This window comes from Tiliqua scincoides, chromosome 2 (assembly GCF_035046505.1).
Source record: "Tiliqua scincoides isolate rTilSci1 chromosome 2, rTilSci1.hap2, whole genome shotgun sequence".
Lineage (NCBI taxonomy): Eukaryota > Metazoa > Chordata > Lepidosauria > Squamata > Scincidae > Tiliqua > Tiliqua scincoides.
Window position 1 is genome coordinate 155,856,063 of NC_089822.1, and position 19,212 is coordinate 155,875,274.

General features: G+C 44.8%; 1 protein-coding gene across 2 annotated transcripts in view; it reads right to left on the reverse strand.

Moving 5' to 3' along the window:
• Positions 1-215: 215 nt before the first annotated feature.
• Positions 216-19,212, reverse strand: part of FDXR (ferredoxin reductase) — a 32,142-nt gene continuing 13,145 nt past the window's right edge. The window contains exons 5-12 of one of the 2 annotated variants that reach the window (XM_066614428.1): positions 15,345-15,458; positions 12,900-13,001; positions 11,117-11,224; positions 8,714-8,798; positions 3,643-3,842; positions 2,828-2,999; positions 2,255-2,428; positions 216-1,255 (exon numbers count right to left, since the gene is read on the reverse strand). In XM_066614428.1, coding sequence (XP_066470525.1) covers positions 1,125-1,255; positions 2,255-2,428; positions 2,828-2,999; positions 3,643-3,842; positions 8,714-8,798; positions 11,117-11,224; positions 12,900-13,001; positions 15,345-15,458 — 1,086 coding nt within the window. In that variant the 3' untranslated portion in view covers positions 216-1,124. Of the gene's footprint in view, positions 1,268-2,254; positions 2,429-2,827; positions 3,000-3,642; positions 3,843-8,713; positions 8,799-11,116; positions 11,225-12,899; positions 13,002-15,344; positions 15,459-19,212 lie in introns of both variants that reach the window. The other variant, XM_066614427.1, reaches the window with a different exon arrangement.

Consider the following 19,212-nt stretch of genomic DNA (forward strand, 5'->3'; position numbering starts at 1 on the left):
TGAGTTTCCGGCAAGGAAAGATAACCATCTCCCATGATTTATTGAAAGTGAAAGTGTGCTAGGAATTGACAAGGATCAGTTAAGTTTGTGAAGAGCTGTCCTGCACTGCCCAGCTCTTTCAGACTATTGCGACAATAGGTGAACCAGCTTGCATGAAAGGCTAAGAACACACATCACGTAAGAAGCCAAGTCTAAGCCACTGACCCAGGCTTACCTTCTGTTTCAGAAAGAGTTTTATTTTAAAATGATTATACAAATGTCAGATTTGAAGGGAAGACATCAAAGTTGGAGACTGAAGGGAAAAGGTGACCCAATGCTCCCTTTCTTATCTGGCTCATCCTCATGATTATTCATCCAAGTTTAGTTCCTTTCTCTGAAGTTCTTTAAACTTGACTCTATGCCCATGTCCAATGTGTTTGAAACAGGTTTCAAATGAAATGCTTAGTACATTTTACTGCAGTTGCTCGGTGAAGGCTTTTGTTATGTCAGAACAGCTGATGACAAAAAGTTAGCAGGGTGTTTTTTAAACACCTTGCTTGTCCGAAGTTACAGGAGTTCATACCCAAAAGGGGCATGTGGAGATGTGAACTGGGCACCTACCCCAGCCTCCCTCAATCAAATCAAATCAAAAGCACAAGGCCCTAAAAGACACAGTAAGAACCTGTACGGCACTTAGTCCTGTCCACAAACGCATAGAAATTAATCATCTTTGCTTGCTTTAACCCATTTCTGCCCAGCTCACAGGTGTACACACTTGATCCCTATTGCATATATGCAACATTGGGCAGAAATGGCTTAATGAGTCACAGGCCTCCTTTCTCTGCAAAATTTCAGAAATGAGAGAAGTGAGCCATTGCCTCTCTGGCTGCCGTTTCTAACCAGGAGCAAACTCTGGATAAGTTCGGAAGAGGCCAGAGACAGATCACTGGCCAAATGCACCACTGCTTGTATTTAGAAATCCAGCATCAAAAATGTCTCACTACAGCACGGCACATTCTCCATCTTCAGAACATCAGCAGACTGATGCACAACAGCTGGACAGTCTGTGGAGAACAGAGCTTTGAGAGAAGTGGGGCCACAGCATGGATAACCTCTCGCCAGTTCTCACAGTGCAAGTGGCCATTTCAGGGCTGATCTAGGGGCTGGACCAATCTGAGCATTTCCCATGGATCCACTATCTTCTCCCGAGGTCTTCCAGACAGCTTGCCTCTAGCCACTTCAGCAGCATCAATCTTCTCCCAATCTGAAAACAAAACTGGATGGATCCCTGTTAATCATCACAGATGGGAAAAAGCATAGGTCAAATCGATGGGCTCTCAATTAAATGTGCATGCAAGCTATAGAAGCCCATACACCTTCCACGCACAGGTCTCTTCACAATCAAATGTGGAATTAAAAGCCTGATTTGCCCAACAATTATCAAACAGACTTGAGAGTGCAGGTCAAATGAGATTAGGTATAACTTGGAAGGCTCTTACAATAGCACAGCTCTATCTTAGGGGATGCAATGCCTTTGGTTCACTTAAAAATCCTGAATTGGTTTAGCAGGAAACATGTGTGCATAAGCTAATTGAAAGCATTTAAATATAACGACAGTAATGGACCCAGTTGGGCTTTCTAATGCATTTCCAAGTGCACTGCAGAAGGATCGCTAAAAAGATGATTCAGATTCAATCATCTCCACATTCCGACAATAATACTTTACACAAAAACAGCACCAATCCATGCAGTCCTTTTCCAGATTACACACATCACTAAGAAAAACTACCCACTCCAGGTTTCTCCTTGGGTAAGATCTTCTGCAGTTTTAAATCTGTGAAAAGCAGCAGCTGTAAAATCACCATTCCCACAGCTTTACGTGCTGGGACTCCTGATTTGGATGGCTTCAACTATGAATGATTTTCTACACACATAACACTGGCATGCTACAAGCTAAGCATATGCCTCATATCGCACTGGGTGCTGTGCAAATCAGAACAAACTCCTTGCTAGTGACTGGCAATCTAATAACATGTAGTTTAAAAAACAAATCTCAGTTTCCAAACCTCACTCAAGATTTGGGAGGCCTGGGACATGGTTGGTTTAAGGCACCCAAGACAGACAATACTTGGGTACTACAAGAATTGTTAAGCAAGAGGGCATCAGTCACAATTGCCAAGAAGTCAAACTCCACTAATGGTACTTAAAACTCACAAGTCAACCAATGTAATCTAGTAGGATGTAATGTTATAGACATACAGACAAACATACTCACCCCGAGACTGAAGGATGCTCATCACAAAGTCGCCACCTTTCTTGGTGTCTGAAAGGTCCAATGCTCCAGACTGCAGGTCCTCCAGCACAGACTGGGCTGTGTCAAAGCTATCATTCATAGTGGTGATGATCACACCTGTGGGCCCCCGCTTTACCCAGCCACTGCAGTAGAGTCCTGCAGATGTACACAAATCAGGCAGTCTGACCAATCCAATCCCAATCATGCTGCAAGAAGGAAATCCACTAATGTCCATAACACAATTCTTCACCTTGGACCCAAGCAAAGGCAATTGAACTGGTAGTTCTCCTTATAATCCCTGGAGTGTCTGCTGCTAATCCCAGCAAACGATCACTCGAGGGCAAATGCTGTGGTCAACCAAGGTCAATACAGGCAGGCATTATATAGTTGTTCCCAAACAGCTCTGCCTCTTAGCAGAGATGTAACTAGCACGATCATTTACTTGCAGTTCCACTCTCTCCTCAAGCCATTGATCAGCCATTTTGTTGAAGCCTAGCCTCCTCCACCCCTCCAAGTGCTAATCTCTATTACATGTATGGCTGTAGTTATACAGACCTGGTGCCCCACTCACTCTGCCCAAACTGTTGGGGATAATCCCATGCTTGGAGTCAAAGGGTACCGAAGGGTCAATCTGGAGGCTCTTGTAGCCAATGCTGCTGAGAATCAACCCACACATCAGCTCCTCAACTTCTCCGGTGGGAACGGCCTTGGCTGTCTCTCCAGAGCCCTGTGAAATCCAGGACAGAAACAAGACAAGGAGGACAGGGGCTTAGTGAGGATATCCTGCAGTGCCAGCACAGTCAACAAGCTTCTTAGCCAGTGAATGGTCAGGGGTCACCTTATGCCATAGCACTGTAGAATCAAGGGGATTGGAGACCCTCCCCCCACCAGGAGCTCCATGCAAACTGCCTTGCATTTACTTAAAGAAAAGCAAGAAAGATCCAGTTCTAGATCACCGCAGCAGAAGAAGCAGCATCACCTTGGTCCCATACCCCTCCAACTCAAAAGCAACCTCAACCCCAAATGCAGGGTGTACTAATTTGCCATGTTCTTAGGGTACCTGCCCATCAGGGCTATCAATACCAATAGAAAAGAACTCTTTTCATACCACTGAGTAGAAAATGGATCCTTGGGGAGATATTGTGCCAGCTTGCTGAGAATCTGCCACTTCAGCTTGCAGATAGCAGGCAATTATACTGGTGGCTCTAATTAGACTGGGAGAAGAAAGCTGCCTTTAGTGTAATGCTAAAGAGCTCCTGGGGGAATCTCCAAAACTGAATGACTGCAGTAGGCTTGAGAGAGCCAGACAGAAGGGCAAATGGAAGGAGGGGGGAAAGAGATTGGCATAGGGAGAATGACTGAGCTCGTACTTCCAACCTGGTGACAGCCATTCGGATTGCTCGAACCCGTTTCCCATCAGTGCCAGGCAAGACTTCCAGTGGGCTGCGCAAGAACTTAAGGCTCCATTCTTTGGACGCTGAAGCCCAACGGCCAGCCAACTCCTCTCCAGGGTCTTCTAAGGCAGTTTTGGCCATCAGCTCAGTCAACCGTTTCCTTGGCCTTGGAGCATCTGGAAATGACAAGAACAGAAGCGCAAGAGGCCCATCAAGACTAGACATCAACATCTTGTTGGGATGGAGAGTATACAGAAGAAAAATTATGATTTGGTAAATTATACAGGCCTGCAAAATTGAGGATCAGAAAAACTTTTTTCCCCAAAATTTATGGTTTTATAAGAAGTTGGGATGCTGATTCCACAAATGGTATCAGTTTACCCCTATGATGTCTAGTTTTGGAGACACCACATAGCCTTGTTAGTGAAAGGTTCAAGCAGTTTCCTTATGAGGACGCCATGCATGGCATAGGCTTCCTCATGAGCAAGCTGCCTGAACCATACATGAACGAGGCTATGCCGTATCTCCAAAACTAGACAGGATAGGGCAAAACCGATGCCATTTTTGGAATCAGCACCCAGGAATAAGTCGAAGACAGCAAAATGTGTGTTGGTCTGTGTTCTTTGCAATTTCAGGAAGAGAGGAAAACTTGGATTTAAGTATTTATGTTGAAGTAGTTAAGATAATACCATGTGGCCTTCAGAGGATCCTCTTTAAATTTCACTTCTTGAATCTGAAGTTAGGCAAAAAATGTTACACAATAATATTAATGATTTAGAACAGTGGTTCTCAAATGTTTAGCACCAGCACCCACTTTTTAGAATGAGAATCTATCAGGACCCACCAGAAGTGATGCAATGACCAGAAGTCACATCATCAAGCAGAGAAAATTTTTAACACCCTATGCTGCAATTCTACCCCTACTTACCCAGGAGTAAGCCCAATTGACTATCACTGTTCAAAGCATATACACAGTAGCCTGTTCAAAGTACAGATCTGTCACATTTCCCCAAATGCATATACCATGGTAGCATCAAGTCTAGTAGATTAAAAATAAAATATTGAAATGAATGGGGACCCACCTGAAAATGGCTTGCAACCCACCTAGTGGGTCCCAACCCACAGTTTGAGAAACACTGCTTTAGAAGAAAACAGTTTAGGATAGCATGGCAAAATGGCTGCCTAAACGCAGTGTTTCTTTTCACTACTGAATCAGTAACACCAGAGTCTTCGCACTTCATGTCAACCTCTGAGCACGGCTGCTCCATCTTCCTACACCCCTTTGCTCTTCTTTTTTTGTGATGTTGCTTCAGTACTGTGTGATCAGGGTATGCAGAAGCAGTCCTTAGGAAGAAGCGCCTACACACTCCCTAGAGCTTCTGCACAAAGGAACCTCTGCAAGTCCCTGGCCCCCAGCCATCTCAAGGTTAGACAGCTGTTGTTGCAGCTCATTGCCCTGTGGAGCACTGCTGTTCATTCCAACAGAGCACACACGCCAGTCAGTTTTATTATTGTAAGATATTCTCTACAGGAAGCAAAAGGCAAAGTATGAGACATCTCAGCTTCTTAACAGCACAGTAAACCACATCACTTCCAATCTAGGTACATCTGAATTATACACTGGTTTCACCATTATGGCAATTCTTGGGGAATTGACTCAAATGGTCAAAATCTGCTTTCATTTAACCAGTTTGTTAACTGGTTTATTTGTTAAGAGACTTGCGCCAGCCTAACACAAGATTAGGATTGCGCCCTTAGATGCACTAAGATATGCTAACTTCGGTCAGTTTTTCTCGTTTTCTCATAACACTAGAACAGGGGTCATTCAATGAAATGGACTGGTGGGAGATTTAGGACAACAAAAGGATGTACTTCTTCACAAAGCATGCACTGAGTCTGTGGAGTTGGTCGCCACAGGAGCAACATTAAGGGGAATAATAAAAGCTTCTTCAAATATGTTAGAAGCAGGAAACCCGCCAGAGAAGCGGTTGGCCCTCTGGATGGTGAGGGAGGGAAAGGGGAGATAAAAGGAGACTTAGAGATGGCAGAGAAATTAAATGAGTTCTTTGCATCTGTCTTCACGGCAGAAGACCTCGGGCAGATACCGCTGCCCGAACGGCCCCTCCTAACCGAGGAGTTAAGTCAGATAGAGGTTAAAAGAGAAGATGTTTCAGACCTCATTGATAAATTAAAGATCAATAAGTCACCGGGCCCTGATGGCATACACCCAAGGGTTATTAAGGAATTGAAGAATGAAGTTGCAGATCTCTTGACTAAGGTATGCAACTTGTCCCTCAAAACGGCCACGGTACCAGAAGATTGGAGGATAGCAAATGTCACGCCTATTTTTAAAAAGGGAAAGAGGGGGGACCCGGGAAACTATAGGCCGGTCAGCCTAACATCTATACCGGGTAAGATGGTGGAATGCCTCATCAAAGATAGGATCTCAAAACACATAGACAAACAGGCCTTGCTGAGGGAGAGTCAGCATGGCTTCTGTAAGGGTAAGTCTTGCCTCACAAACCTTATAGAATTCTTTGAAAAGGTCAACAGGCATGTGGATGCGGGAGAACCCGTGGACATTATATATCTGGACTTTCAGAAGGCGTTTGACATGGTCCCTCACCAAAGGCTACTGAAAAAACTCCACAGTCAGGGAATTAGAGGACAGGTCCTCTCGTGGATTGAGAACTGGTTGGAGGCCAGGAAGCAGAGAGTGGGTGTCAATGGGCAATTTTCACAATGGAGAGAGGTGAAAAGCGGTGTGCACCAAGGATCTGTCCTGGGACTGGTGCTTTTCAACCTCTTCATAAATGACCTGGAGACAGGGTTGAGCAGTGAAGTGGCTAAGTTTGCAGATGACACCAAACTTTTCCGAGTGGTAAAGACCAGAAGTGATTGTGAGGAGCTCCAGAAGGATCTCTCCAGACTGGCAGAATGGGCAGCAAAATGGCAGATGCGCTTCAATGTCAGTAAGTGTAAAGTCATGCACATTGGGGCAAAAAATCAAAACTTTAGAGATAGGCTGATGGGTTCTGAGCTGTCTGTGACAGATCAGGAGAGAGATCTTGGGGTGGTGGTGGACAGGTCGATGAAAGTGTCGACCCAATGTGCAGCAGCAGTGAAGAAGGCCAATTCTATGCTTGGGATCATTAGGAAGGGTATTGAGAACAAAACGGTTAGTATTATAATGCCGTTGTACAAATCGATGGTAAGGCCACACCTGGAGTATTGTGTCCAGTTCTGGTCGCCGCATCTCAAAAAAGACATAGTGGAAATGGAAAAGGTGCAAAAGAGAGCGACTAAGATGATTACGGGGCTGGGGCACCTTCCTTATGAGGAAAGGCTACGGCGTTTGGGCCTCTTCAGCCTAGAAAAGAGACGCTTGAGGGGGGACATGATTGAGACATACAAAATTATGCAGGGGATGGACAGAGTGGATAGGGAGATGCTCTTTACACTCTCACATAATACCAGAACCAGGGGACATCCACTAAAATTGAGTGTTGGGCGGGTTAGGACAGACAAAAGAAAATATTTCTTTACTCAGCGCGTGGTCGGTCTGTGGAACTCCTTGCCACAGGATGTGGTGCTGGCGTCTAGCCTAGACGCCTTTAAAAGGGGATTGGACGAGTTTCTGGAGGAAAAATCCATTATGGGGTACAAGCCATGATGTGTATGCGCAACCTCCTGATTTTAGGAATGGGTTAAGTCAGAATGCCAGATGTAGGGGAGAGCACCAGGATGAGGTCTCTTGTTATCTGGTGTGCTCCCTGGGGCATTTGGTGGGCCGCTGTGAGATACAGGAAGCTGGACTAGATGGGCCTATGGCCTGATCCAGTGGGGCTGTTCTTATGTTCACAGGATGTGCTGATGGCCACTAGCTCAGACAGCTTTAAAAGGAGACTGGACAAATTCATGAAAGACAGCTCTGTCAATATGGCTACTAGTCATGAGGAGTATGAACATAAGAAGAGCCCTGCTGGATCAGGCCAAAGGCCCAACTTCCAGTATCTCACAGTGGCCCACCAGAAGCCTCAGGGAACACACAACAAGAGACTCTGGTATGACTCTGCATACCAGTTACATGGACGCAACAGCAGGAGAGAAGTATGCCTTTGGCTTCCCCAAGGCAGCTGATGGGCTGCTGTGGGAAACAGAATGCTGAACAGGATTAGATGGGCATTTGGTCTGAGCCATCGGGTATCATTCTTAAGTTACACATCTCTGATCTGCTGAACAAAATTAAAATATCAACAATACTCTGCCAACTAAATGGGTGACATACCCCAGACTCCCATGGGCCCATTCAGGACATAGAGGTGAGGCAAAAATCAGAAAGAACCACCAAAGGGACACCGTACAGCTTGCTGCATGCTCACATCATTGCCTCATGTCCTGTATTTAACTTTCACATGATAAGCAGGGCATCCAATACCACGTATATGCCTCTGCTGCCAGTGACACCAGAAGCTTACACCAACTGTAACCCACATATGAATTGGCCCAAGGACATATTTATAGCCACAAAGAACTTCGGACCCTCACACTCTTCAGAGCTTGTAATATTCCTCATAGGAATACAGAGCTTGGTCTATCTCCTGCTCCAGCACTACCATCAACCCGATTGTTTGGTTGCTTGTCAAATGTTGCTTTTTCTTGCAGCATAAACACTAATGCCACTAAAATACTAACAGCCTAAACACTAATGCCATCAGCCGTCCATTCAGTGTCAATATCAATTTCTCAGGTAGCTACCCCTCATCTGGTTCCTCAATTAATGAACTCAATGGATGGGAAGTTTGTCTCCAAATACGAGAGCCCAGTTTCAATTAGCACTAGAGCCTCAACACTCACACCTATATATCTATGAACTTTTGACCCTGGAACATGTACTTCAAGTGCATTTCCCCCCTGACTCAGTAACTTCATCCAACTGGGATTATACAACTGGGATTAGGGAGACATGCTTTTAGGACATGGCTTCAAAGAAGTCCAGAACCCTGGCACCCCTCATTTTAGAGACAAGCCACTGGCTGATCCTCACCTTTAATAGCATCTCCAATTCCTTTGAAGTCAGCTGGATCTAAGAAAGGTCTCACACCAGGCAGGTTGATCATCTCCCGCAATTCCTGAGGTTTTCAGACAGGAAAACATAATGCTTCACTACTTGGTACATGCATATGACTAACAGGTGCAAGATGGCTGTGATTTGAAAAGCTAATGTGGCGCAAGTGTGAAAGTTTCAGCTTGGAGAATTCAGGTTCAGGTCTACATAAGAACAAAATCAGAGAAATCTACCTCCCTTCCCCCACCCCCTGCGCGCGCGCACGCGCGCACACACACACACACACACACACTGAAGACTATGGTGCTCCCAGGTGTCACACTTCAGACACTCTCAGAGGAACTCTTGCCCACTAAACCAGAAGTGCAGCAAGCAAACTGGGAATGGACTTTTCAGTCACAGGAGTTCATTTGCCACCGGCTCAGTGTATTATTTCTACAGTGCAGACTCGCCTCACAGACAGGGTTACCTGCAGTATTATATTATTATTATTATTATTAACAGTATTTATATTCCGCTTTTCAACTAGAAGTTTCACAAAGCGGTTTACAGAGAAAAATCAAATAACTAATGGCTCCCTGTCCCAAAAGGGCTCACAACCTAAAAAGATGCAAAAGAACACCAGCAGGCAGCTACTAGAAAAGACACTGCTGAGGTGAGGTGGGTCAGTTACTCTCCCCCTGCTAAAAAGAGGAGCACTCACTTGAAAAAGTGCCTCTTACCCATTTAGCAGGGGTTAATATAAGATTGGACAAGGGATGAACTAATGAATGGACATGCAACACCAGCAATCTTTCACCTTTCAGAACTGCCACATGTATGTACCCTCATAATAGGCAAAAGTGTTGGCTCAACTGTTTTTCATATAGTGCATAATAACCAGATTATTTAAAAAATGTGCATTTCCAGCCTCTGCGACTTCAGCAACTTACAGCAAAATGCAGTACAGGAGCCCTGCAGGTGAAAGGGTTGAAGGCAGTGTTATTCAAACTGTGAGGTGCGGCTCCTTAGGGAGGCGCCAGGAACTCAAAGGGGAGGCATGGGATGTCCTCTCGCAGCAGAATACGAGCCTGCCTTCTGCCCGTCTTCTGCACTTTTTTTTAAAGCAGAAGAAATGGGAGTTGCTCAGTTGCTCCCTCCAGAGGGACTGCAAGAGTGGCTGCCGCCACCCCGCCCTCTTCTCCCTCCACTCCGAGGCTGCCGTCTTCTGTGTTCGCTGCATGTTGTTTCCAAAGCTCTTTGATTCCAACCCCCATCTGGCAAGTACCATGCATGCTCATTTTGCAGTCCTTGTCCTTGCCAACCGTCAGAAAGAAACCCTCCTTGATCCTTGTCTGGTTGGTTCCTAGTTCCCAGTCTGGGATTGCTTCTCATCAAAGTGAAACCTCTCTTTTCAACCCCCTCCCTCTTCCACTCCAAACCTTCCCGCTTTCCTCCCCCTCCCCAAATAAAATGCTTCCTATTTTACCAGTCACCAGGGGTCTTAAAGTTGTTTCCATGCAGTTGGCAAAAGGGGGGGAGAGAGAGAAGCACACACTTTACTTGGCCAGCAGAAAAAGGGTATTGTTTTTAAAGTGATTTATTAATCTTGTTGTTTAACTGAAGAGGAGAGGCTGTATTTTTAAAGTGATGAATCTTGCTCTTTGAAGGGAATACTTATCAGCCATTGATGAAGTGATTGCCAGCCCAATCCTTCCAGTTTCCTGGGAGTAAGCCCCATTGACTCTAATGGGACTTACTTCTGAGTAGGCATGCAGAGGATTGGGCTATGCATCTCCTAGTATAGGAAACAAGTCAGCTTCCTAACCAAACCCTTATCAGCTCTGATCTTTTTTCATGGTCTGTTTTTGTTTTCCCCATCAGCTGCTGGAAAAATTTAATTTAATTAATAAAGGGTTCAATCCTATCCAAGAATGGGAGAAATGATGAGTTGGATTGGGGTCCACAGGGGTGGGTGTGTGTAATGTTGGTCAGACTGGTTGTTCACAAAGTTCATTTGATAAAACAATTCTATTGGTATGCTTAGAAAGTTAAAAGAATGAGTCTTCCTGGACCAGAGAAAATCTACCTACTCCAGCATCCTGTCTCCAACAGTGATCAGCAGCTGATCATTTATAAAGCATGTATATTTTTAAGATCTGCATTTAATTAATGATATGATTAATATAATTAATATTAATATAATTAATATTTCTGGCCACTTCCTGTTTAATGATGTCACTTCCAACCCTCAGGAACATGATGGGGAGTCATGGCCAACAGCCACTGGGGGGTCAAGGGAGCCACTGGCCGGAAAAGTTTGAGTACCACTGGGTTGAAGGGAATATTTATATCTACAAGGAACTCAATACATTGTGGGGCTTTTTTTTTTTTTTTTTTTACCTTTATGGTGAAAGCCACCTGGAGGGGGCCCCTCCTCCCTATAAGACACACTCGCTTCACCTTGCTGCGCGCCAAGACTGTCAGGGACTCTTCAGTGATGTCAGTTTTCTGGGGGAAGAACAACAATAAGAGCTCAGTGATATGGACAGGTAACATTCCAAGCAGGTCAGCCACCTGCTCACGTGACTAACCCTACTTCTTGTGGTACAAAGCGCTTTAATAGTGCATTCACTGAAAGGAAGTAGATTCTTCCAGGCTCTGAAGTGTTTGTGCTTCATATCACTCTCTTGCCCCTTTCCCTCCTCACTTCTCCACAAAACCCACCCTTGTTGGCCTTCCTTGACCCCTGCATTGTCCAAGCCAAAAACTCTAGTTAGAACTGACTAACATAGCAAGTAAATTCCTTATTCCACACAACTTATTCTGTTCCTCAGAGCAGAGTAACAGCTGCACTGTTTATAAGAGAGACCTTCTCAGGCATTCTGATGCGCCTTGGCCAGATTCGAATAGAAATCTGCTTTGTAAACAGACACATGATGAAAGGTCAGCACGTAGCTAGAAGCACAATTTGATACAGGGGAAAGAAAAGAAAAAAAGAAACCTCAACAGGGAACATCTCTAGCACTCCCAATTCATGTTAGCTCAAGATGGTGTCTCTTCTTTGCCTGCTCTGCAAGTCAGTTGCTATGAGAAGCCCGACAGAGCTCACCATTGTTTTCCAGATGTAACAGAGTTACATGGGTGCCCCTCACCCATGGCAGGCCCTATTTTGCCAGGGCCTACTAGCTAGATTTAGCCAAGGCAGATGGCAAGACTGCTGCTTGTGCGATGAGAAGATAAAAACTCCGAAGTTCCTTTCCTGGCCCCTGCATGTGAAAGAAAACCGATACCGCCCTCTTGTGCTTAGTTTAGGTATGGAATATGGTTCCAAAAAACACATCAAGATTTGCTCCCATTTCCCAAACAACCACAAGTCCTCTAGAGGGTGGGACAGCAAAGCTCTTCCTGCCACCATACACATCATTTCATGAAATGTATTCTCAGTTACTGCTTTGGTTTTAAATGGGTCTCCCTTCAGTTCCTACAGGAGGGAAGTTAATAGTGGTAGCCTCTACAGCAAAGAGCTGTTTGTAGCTGACAGGATTCCTAACTGGGGGCAGATGAGAGGAAAACAAGACAATAGTGCCACAAACACAGACTTTGTTTCCCTCTTAAAACTTCAAGAGAAAGTAGCTGAGGAAAGTAGCCAAAATTCCTTCCTACATTAATGGGCTGCTGGTGGATAAGGCAAGAAACAAAGTCTAGTATTTAAAAAGCAGTAGAATGCAAAGCAAAAATGCTCCATTTTGTCAGTGAGTGTGTCAGGCCAGGTCCTGGTGGAATCAAGGAGAATGCTCCACACCTAGCTGGCACCTTAAGGAAATATGAGAGTGGATTTGCTGGCATTGCTTTTCTTATCACCTCCTCTCTAGAGCAGTCACCCATCTTGTGCATACCCAGTGACACACACTCCTCAATTATTTCCCCCCCTCCCCAAACCCCTCTGGTGGCATATGCAGGATTACAACTTCCCCACAGAGCTAAGCAGAAGGACAGCTCTGATCTGCGAGGCGAGAATCCAACAAGCTGGCTGCAGTCATGTAGCTGCTTTTAATTAGAGATTCTGTCCAGCTCTAGCTCTCTGCAAGAGCCCTTCATTAATCCAAAGGGGATTTCTGGGAGTTTTACATAAACCCTTACTACCTTGCACTTGACAACACACTGTAGTTTGTTCTCAACTCACCCGAAGAACTTCAAGAGGCGATAAGAGAATTCGTGCAACGTCCAGTGCCACATTCCCGTGTCCTAGGACCACGGCGGTCTCATTGCTCAGGTCTGGTTTCAGCTATGAAGGGAAAGACATCTATCTATCATATCAACAATGATGTTCAGTTTGCTGCCCAAGCTTTTTACCAAGGCAGCCTACTAGCAAGACTCCAAAGACTTGGGACCTGCCTGTACAGTTTAGGCAGGTGACTTGGCAACATTCTGTTGAGACAGTTAAACCACACAGGACTCTGTAAAGGCAGTCAGAGCAGTGGGAAAGCATTCCTAAATCAGGAGATCCCTTCTAGGAGGAGCAGTAAAAAGTTATGGCAACACTCAGGGTCCTGTCAGACAATTTTCTACAAACGAGAATGTCACTCCCACATTGGAAAAATGCATATAGTTCACTGAATGTGAGAAATGCACACACCTCTGTTTTGCTGCACATTTACACCCTGAAATAGGCACCTATGTAACACATTTGCAAAGCACACTGACTTTGATAACTGGGTAAAGAGGTGTTAAGCCATTTCTGCCCAACATCACATATACGCAACAGGGACCAAATGTGTACACTGGTGGGCCTGGCAAAAATAGGTTAAGTCAGCGATTTTCAAATACTCTGGGAGAGTTTGAGCCACTCTCTTGCAGGGACAGGCAACGATGCGATTCCCAGGATTGCGTCACTCGGGGGCTGCAGGGGCTTGACTGTACTTACCAGAGCCTCCTGCAGCCTCCCAGGGGTGCGGGGAGCCCTGCGCTACAGACTGCAAGGCTCCCTGAAGCTTAAGAAGTGAAAGTGGAGCGATCCTACCCTGCCTCTGCAAAACCAGAAGTGGAGCATGATCACTCCACTTTCACTTCTTAAGCTTTGGGGAGTCCTGCAGATGCTCACGCAGGGCTCCCTGCACCCCAGGAGGCTGCAGGAGGCTCTGGTAAGTCCAGCCAAGCCCCTGCAGCCCCCTGAGGGACACAATCCTGGGGATTGCATCACTGCCTCCTCCCTGCCCCCGCCCCTTAAGGGGGCAGAAGCCAGGGCCCTCAGGCTGGGGTGTCGTGACTCCCCAGTTTGAAAAGCCCTGGGTTAAGTGATGGTTCTCTTAGCAAGGGGAGAGCAACAGTCCCTCTTGATCCTAATGTGTCTCCCAGTGGCTGTTGAGTAGTGTCTCTCTTGGTTCTTGTTTTTAGATTGGAACCCCTTCAAGACAGGGAAACACACTTTCACTTATCTTACTATATAAACTGTGAACTTTTGCTGAAAAGTCATATGTACATATTCTAAATAACATGATTATGATGATTATTGCCGATTGACAATTATGATGAATTTTCCTACAATGTAGTTACTTCCATGTAGAAATTGTGAAGCATCCTTTAATCATTCACACAGCCCTCCCCTGCAATATCCACTGCACATAGATTTGTGGCCCACCTAAAAAGATCAAATTTTGGAGCCGTTGCAAATGCAGTACAAATACTTTCTATAACACAGAAAGCTTTCTACAACATAGAAAGTCCACCCTACAGCTATTTATAGCACCACAAAAAGTCAAGGAAGATCAAGCTATATTGCTCAAAGCAGCATTTAAACCATATGAGCAAAGGCAGTTCAGATATTCCACCACCATCACCGTGTGAGTATACAAAGCAGAATACGGGGCTGAGTGAGAGGGCAGAAAATGGACACCCTTATTCTTATCTTATCAGTGAAGATGGACGAAAACATGGTTGGAAATGGCCCCACATCTTTCAGAACTTTCCCTGCCTCCTACCACTACTTGCCCCATTGACAGGCCAGCTGAAGGCTACTTCAATTCTCCCCTATATTAAGTGGTTTTAGGTAAGTCACCATTTCCAATTTCAGCAATCTACCTACGCCCAATATTAAAAAGATAATTCCAATCTACTTCAGAGGATTGTTCTAAGAATTAACATGCTGAGGTCCATGAAGTTCTGTGAACACACTACATCGCTATATAAATACTTATTTTGTACTACCTCAAATGTGGAATTTTAACTAATAAAGGGAAGAAAAAAACTGTATGCAGAAATCAGGCTGGCCTCTCTTTTGTGGTATGTACACATGTCTGGAAGCTGCTGGACAGATCTTTCACATGACAGCATCACTTTTTATTCCTTACACATGCCTTAGCAGAACTTCTGGACTCAAGTGGCCTTGCCATTCCCCCAACCCAAAGGCAGAAGCCTCCCCTCGAGCTTTCCTCACAGCACCTCCAAGAGAGGGAGCCAGCTAATCCTCTGTTACGGATGTGCAAATTGTTCACATTTGTAAATCTGAGGAGGATTTAATTTGACATCTGTTAATCTTTTCCAATTGCAGACCTTTCAACCAGCCACTAATCTGAAGCTGGATGGCTGCCTTTGAACATGTGGAAAGCCTGGTGGTGGGAAGAGAACTTACGTCTCTGTTCTCAGGCAGACCATTGTACCAACCCACGAATGCTCGGGCTGTGTAGACTCCTGCAAGGTTCTCCCCTGGAATGCCAAGGGTCCGATTGTCCTCAGCGCCATAGCTCTGCAGAGAAACAGAAAAAACACATACTTCCAAGGTGAGAGTCTCTCACACAGATATATGCCCGGCCAATCCTTCTGACATGACAAAAAAAATGGTTGGCAACCTTCAGTCTCGAAAGACTATGGTATAAGCCTACAGCACCCAGTATTCCCAGGCAGTCTCCCATCCAAGTACTAACCAGGCCTGACCCTGCTTAGCTTCCAAGATCAGACGAGATTAGGCATGTGCAGGGTAACAGTTGCATCTTCTGCAGAAAAATGCATGCAGGAGAATACATGCTGAAAAGTGTTTTTTTTCAGAGTCCAAAAGCAACATATTTGTGGGAGCAAAAATCAGGCAAACAGCGCAGAAAAACCATCACAGACAAACATATGGAACATCCCTAATAAGTACAAATACCTTTGAAAAAAGAAGTGTTCTGAGTTGATTTTCTAATCTGTATTTGGTATATAGGATCCAATCTAGATATGAAGTGAGAGATTCAGGGCTGGATTAGCCACAATGGGACTATGGAAGGAGACAGATCCCAAATGCGAACCTGCCCTTTTCCTCCTTTGCAGCTAATTGCAACTTTCAGAGAAGAGGAGCAATCTACATCAGGGAAATGATGAGGGGAAAGGGTTAACACTCCACATGCATCACAGCTCCAGTCCAGATCACTCCCCTGAAGCTGCTTTTAATTTTTTTAAAAATGGCAGAGATCCAATCATAGTTCTCCCACTTCATGTCCACTTTGCCCTGCCAATGAAAATGCTTAGCAATGTAGGCGCACTGTCTGATACGTAGCATGACAGCAAATCATAAAAATATAAAACTGTTTTAGGTTGAATGGTATATCTAGAGCAGGATTCCTTTTATATGACAAAACTAGGGAAAAAACACCACTGCATTTGACATTCCCTCTCCTAAACCAGATTGGAAATTCACCTCATTTCATTTCAACACTTGTTGAAGTAAGTAATGTGCAATTCCTTTCCTGAATTCATTATACAGGTGGTGTTTCTGTATCCATGGGGGATCCATTCCCAGACCACCACCCCCTTGGATAGTAAAAACCAGGGATAATGAAATCCACTGTTTTCCAGCTCACAGGGGTTCCAAACACAGCTGGAGCCTTGCTCCAGTCATGTCCGGAGCCGGTCAGAGGCCTGTAGAAGCCATGTGCAACCTACGTCTATGGGCCTCAGAATGGCCTTCAGAGGTCCTAGAAGGGCACTTCCAGTTTTTGGCCAAAAAACAAACAAACAAACAAACAAAAACAACAACCCAGAAGTGCTCTTCTAGGACCTCTGGAGGTCATTCCGAGACCTGTAGAGGCTGCACACGGCCTCCATGGGCCTCAGAGGAGCTTCCGGAGGTGACGGGAGCACAGCTCTGGTTGCCATCAGAGGCTTCAGGTTGGGCCAAATCTGGCTCAATGCAGCTCCAGGGGAACTGCATTGAGCCAGATCCATGGATATAAAATCCATGGATAGGTATGCTCAACCTGTAGTTACCGAGGCTCAGTTAAGACATAATGTGGAGCTTTAGTTCAGCATAACAAAGGGGCCAGGAAAGGTACTGGTGATGATCACCAAGTCCTGGCTTGTTCTGTCCTCATTTGTTTTGGCAATGTCCCTCCACTGATCTTGGCTAAAATCCTGAAGTCCCTGGCTAAAATCCCAAACTCAGCATTTCCTCCCAGCTGTTGGCAAGGTGTCACCTTATCACCTGCATGCTTGCCACTGGTTAGGAGAAGAAAGATCATCCTAAGCCTTCTTGGGACACTTCTGCCTATTCTCAATACAACTGAAAGAGAAGTACAAAGCATCCCCCTTTCTTTGCCATTCCCCACGATGAAAACATTACAACTGCACCAATGTTAATGTTAAAAGGAAGACTTTCTGGAGTTCTTAAACAACTTTATTTACAAGTTGTACTTGCTTATCACTTCTGAATTTGTGTTTGTTTGAAAATATAAGGCTCTTGAAGAGATGCCGATGATCTCTTCAGTTTGTTTTGAGAGGGGGGTGGATATGCAGCAAGAGTGTCTGCCTATATATTTAAATAGAGAAACTGTGAGTAAAGTTGTTACTAGGCAGACAAAGAGGGCAGAGGAAGAAGCTCTGAGCCCAAACTAGAGCACCTTGTTTTACTGCTGATCTAAGTTAATACCTCTATAGTGCTGTTAGGTTGGAGCCAATGAAACAAGCCAGGATTAAGTAAAATGTTCTGTTTACATATAAGAAGGAACCATAGTTAAGGCAAACTCTAGATAACAAACCAACTTCAAACCACAGGTTCAGATCACGTTCAATCTGTGGTTTGTTCACCTAAAATAAACTGCAGTAAGTTGAATGTTCCAGTTAAGACGATCAAACAAACTATAATTATATTCAATAAACTGTGGCTCCACATGACATCAGAACAGTGCAGATGGAATAATAAAAAGCATTCAATTGAGTTTATACAATCAATGTATACAATAAATGTGTGTGACAGAATAAGCTAAGGGGGTAAAAAGCAAACTGCAGGCCTCTGCCTGAAGCCATGTTGGTTGTTGGCTGGGTGCAGCTGGGAGTGTGAGAAATTTGCTTATTCGTGTATACCAGAGGAACCTGCGTCGAGGAGATAGGGGGAGCAGCCAGCCCTCATCTTTAAAGATAGTGAGTTCCCGGAAAGTGGCTAATTGACCAAGGACACCTTGATTGCATGATTCCCTCCAGCTGTGTGTTTCATGTTGGGAGGGGGGTATTCCACCATGAGTGAGAAGTTAGAAAGTACATAGCCTTCTAGAAAGGTTGGCTGGTTCCTATTTCTGATTGGCTGCCAAGTCCAAATTTGGTATAAGACTCACCTTTAAGAAAGTTCCTTTGTCTTCATTCTTCTCTGGTCTGTGGACCTGAGCTTTGATCACTCTGTTTCAGAATGCACCACCCCGACTGCAGCAGGGCTGGCAGATGAACTGAGATTTATGGATGTAAGACTTGGTGAAAGTGTTAGTGCCAGGAGTTCGTTTTTATTATTTTAAGTTGTGGGGTGCTGTATGCTCTCTAAATTCCTAAATTTAAGATTTTTGAGGTCTCTGTCCTTTAGTTGTCTAATTTACTTCAATCCTACAATAATCTCTACCTATTTACAGCTGTGTGGATTATTGGGTAAACTAGAGGGGAACTGTTTGAATCTGAATCCAGTGACTCAGTTCTGACCTACCAAATTTGCTCTGTTAAGTTTGGTGTCTTGCTCTCTCTATAAGGCTGAGCGGAGACTCAGGCTGGGAGAAGGACTATTTTGGGCGCTGCAAACTAACCTGTTGTCTGGTCTGAGTTCCTGGTGTTGAGAGCAATTTGGAAAGTAAACAGAAGCCAGTCAGGCTTAGTGAGGGTTGATGGGTTTACAGCCCTGCTAATTCCCTGCTGAGGTCTTTGTCACAATCTTCCTACAATTTCTTACTTGGGTATGAGAATCAACATCTGCGGGGTTTTGCAGATGTTGCATTTACAGGGGTTTCTTCTCTGGATGGAGAATACACTAGTGTTCTTCCTTTTCCCTGACTTTGTACTGTCTTTGTTCTGTCACTGGGCAGGTATAACAGGTACAATGCTGTTTCAGCATTCGTGTCAGCATATGTGGAATCAGCAAAGATCACTATAGGAAGTCAGGCTAAGAGGGGACAGTAGAAAACAAAAAAGGCTAACCACTGAAAAGAAGTTACAAAGTGACTGTTCAGGGCCTATAGTATGGCAGGACAAGCCTTGCGGTTCAACTGAACCAG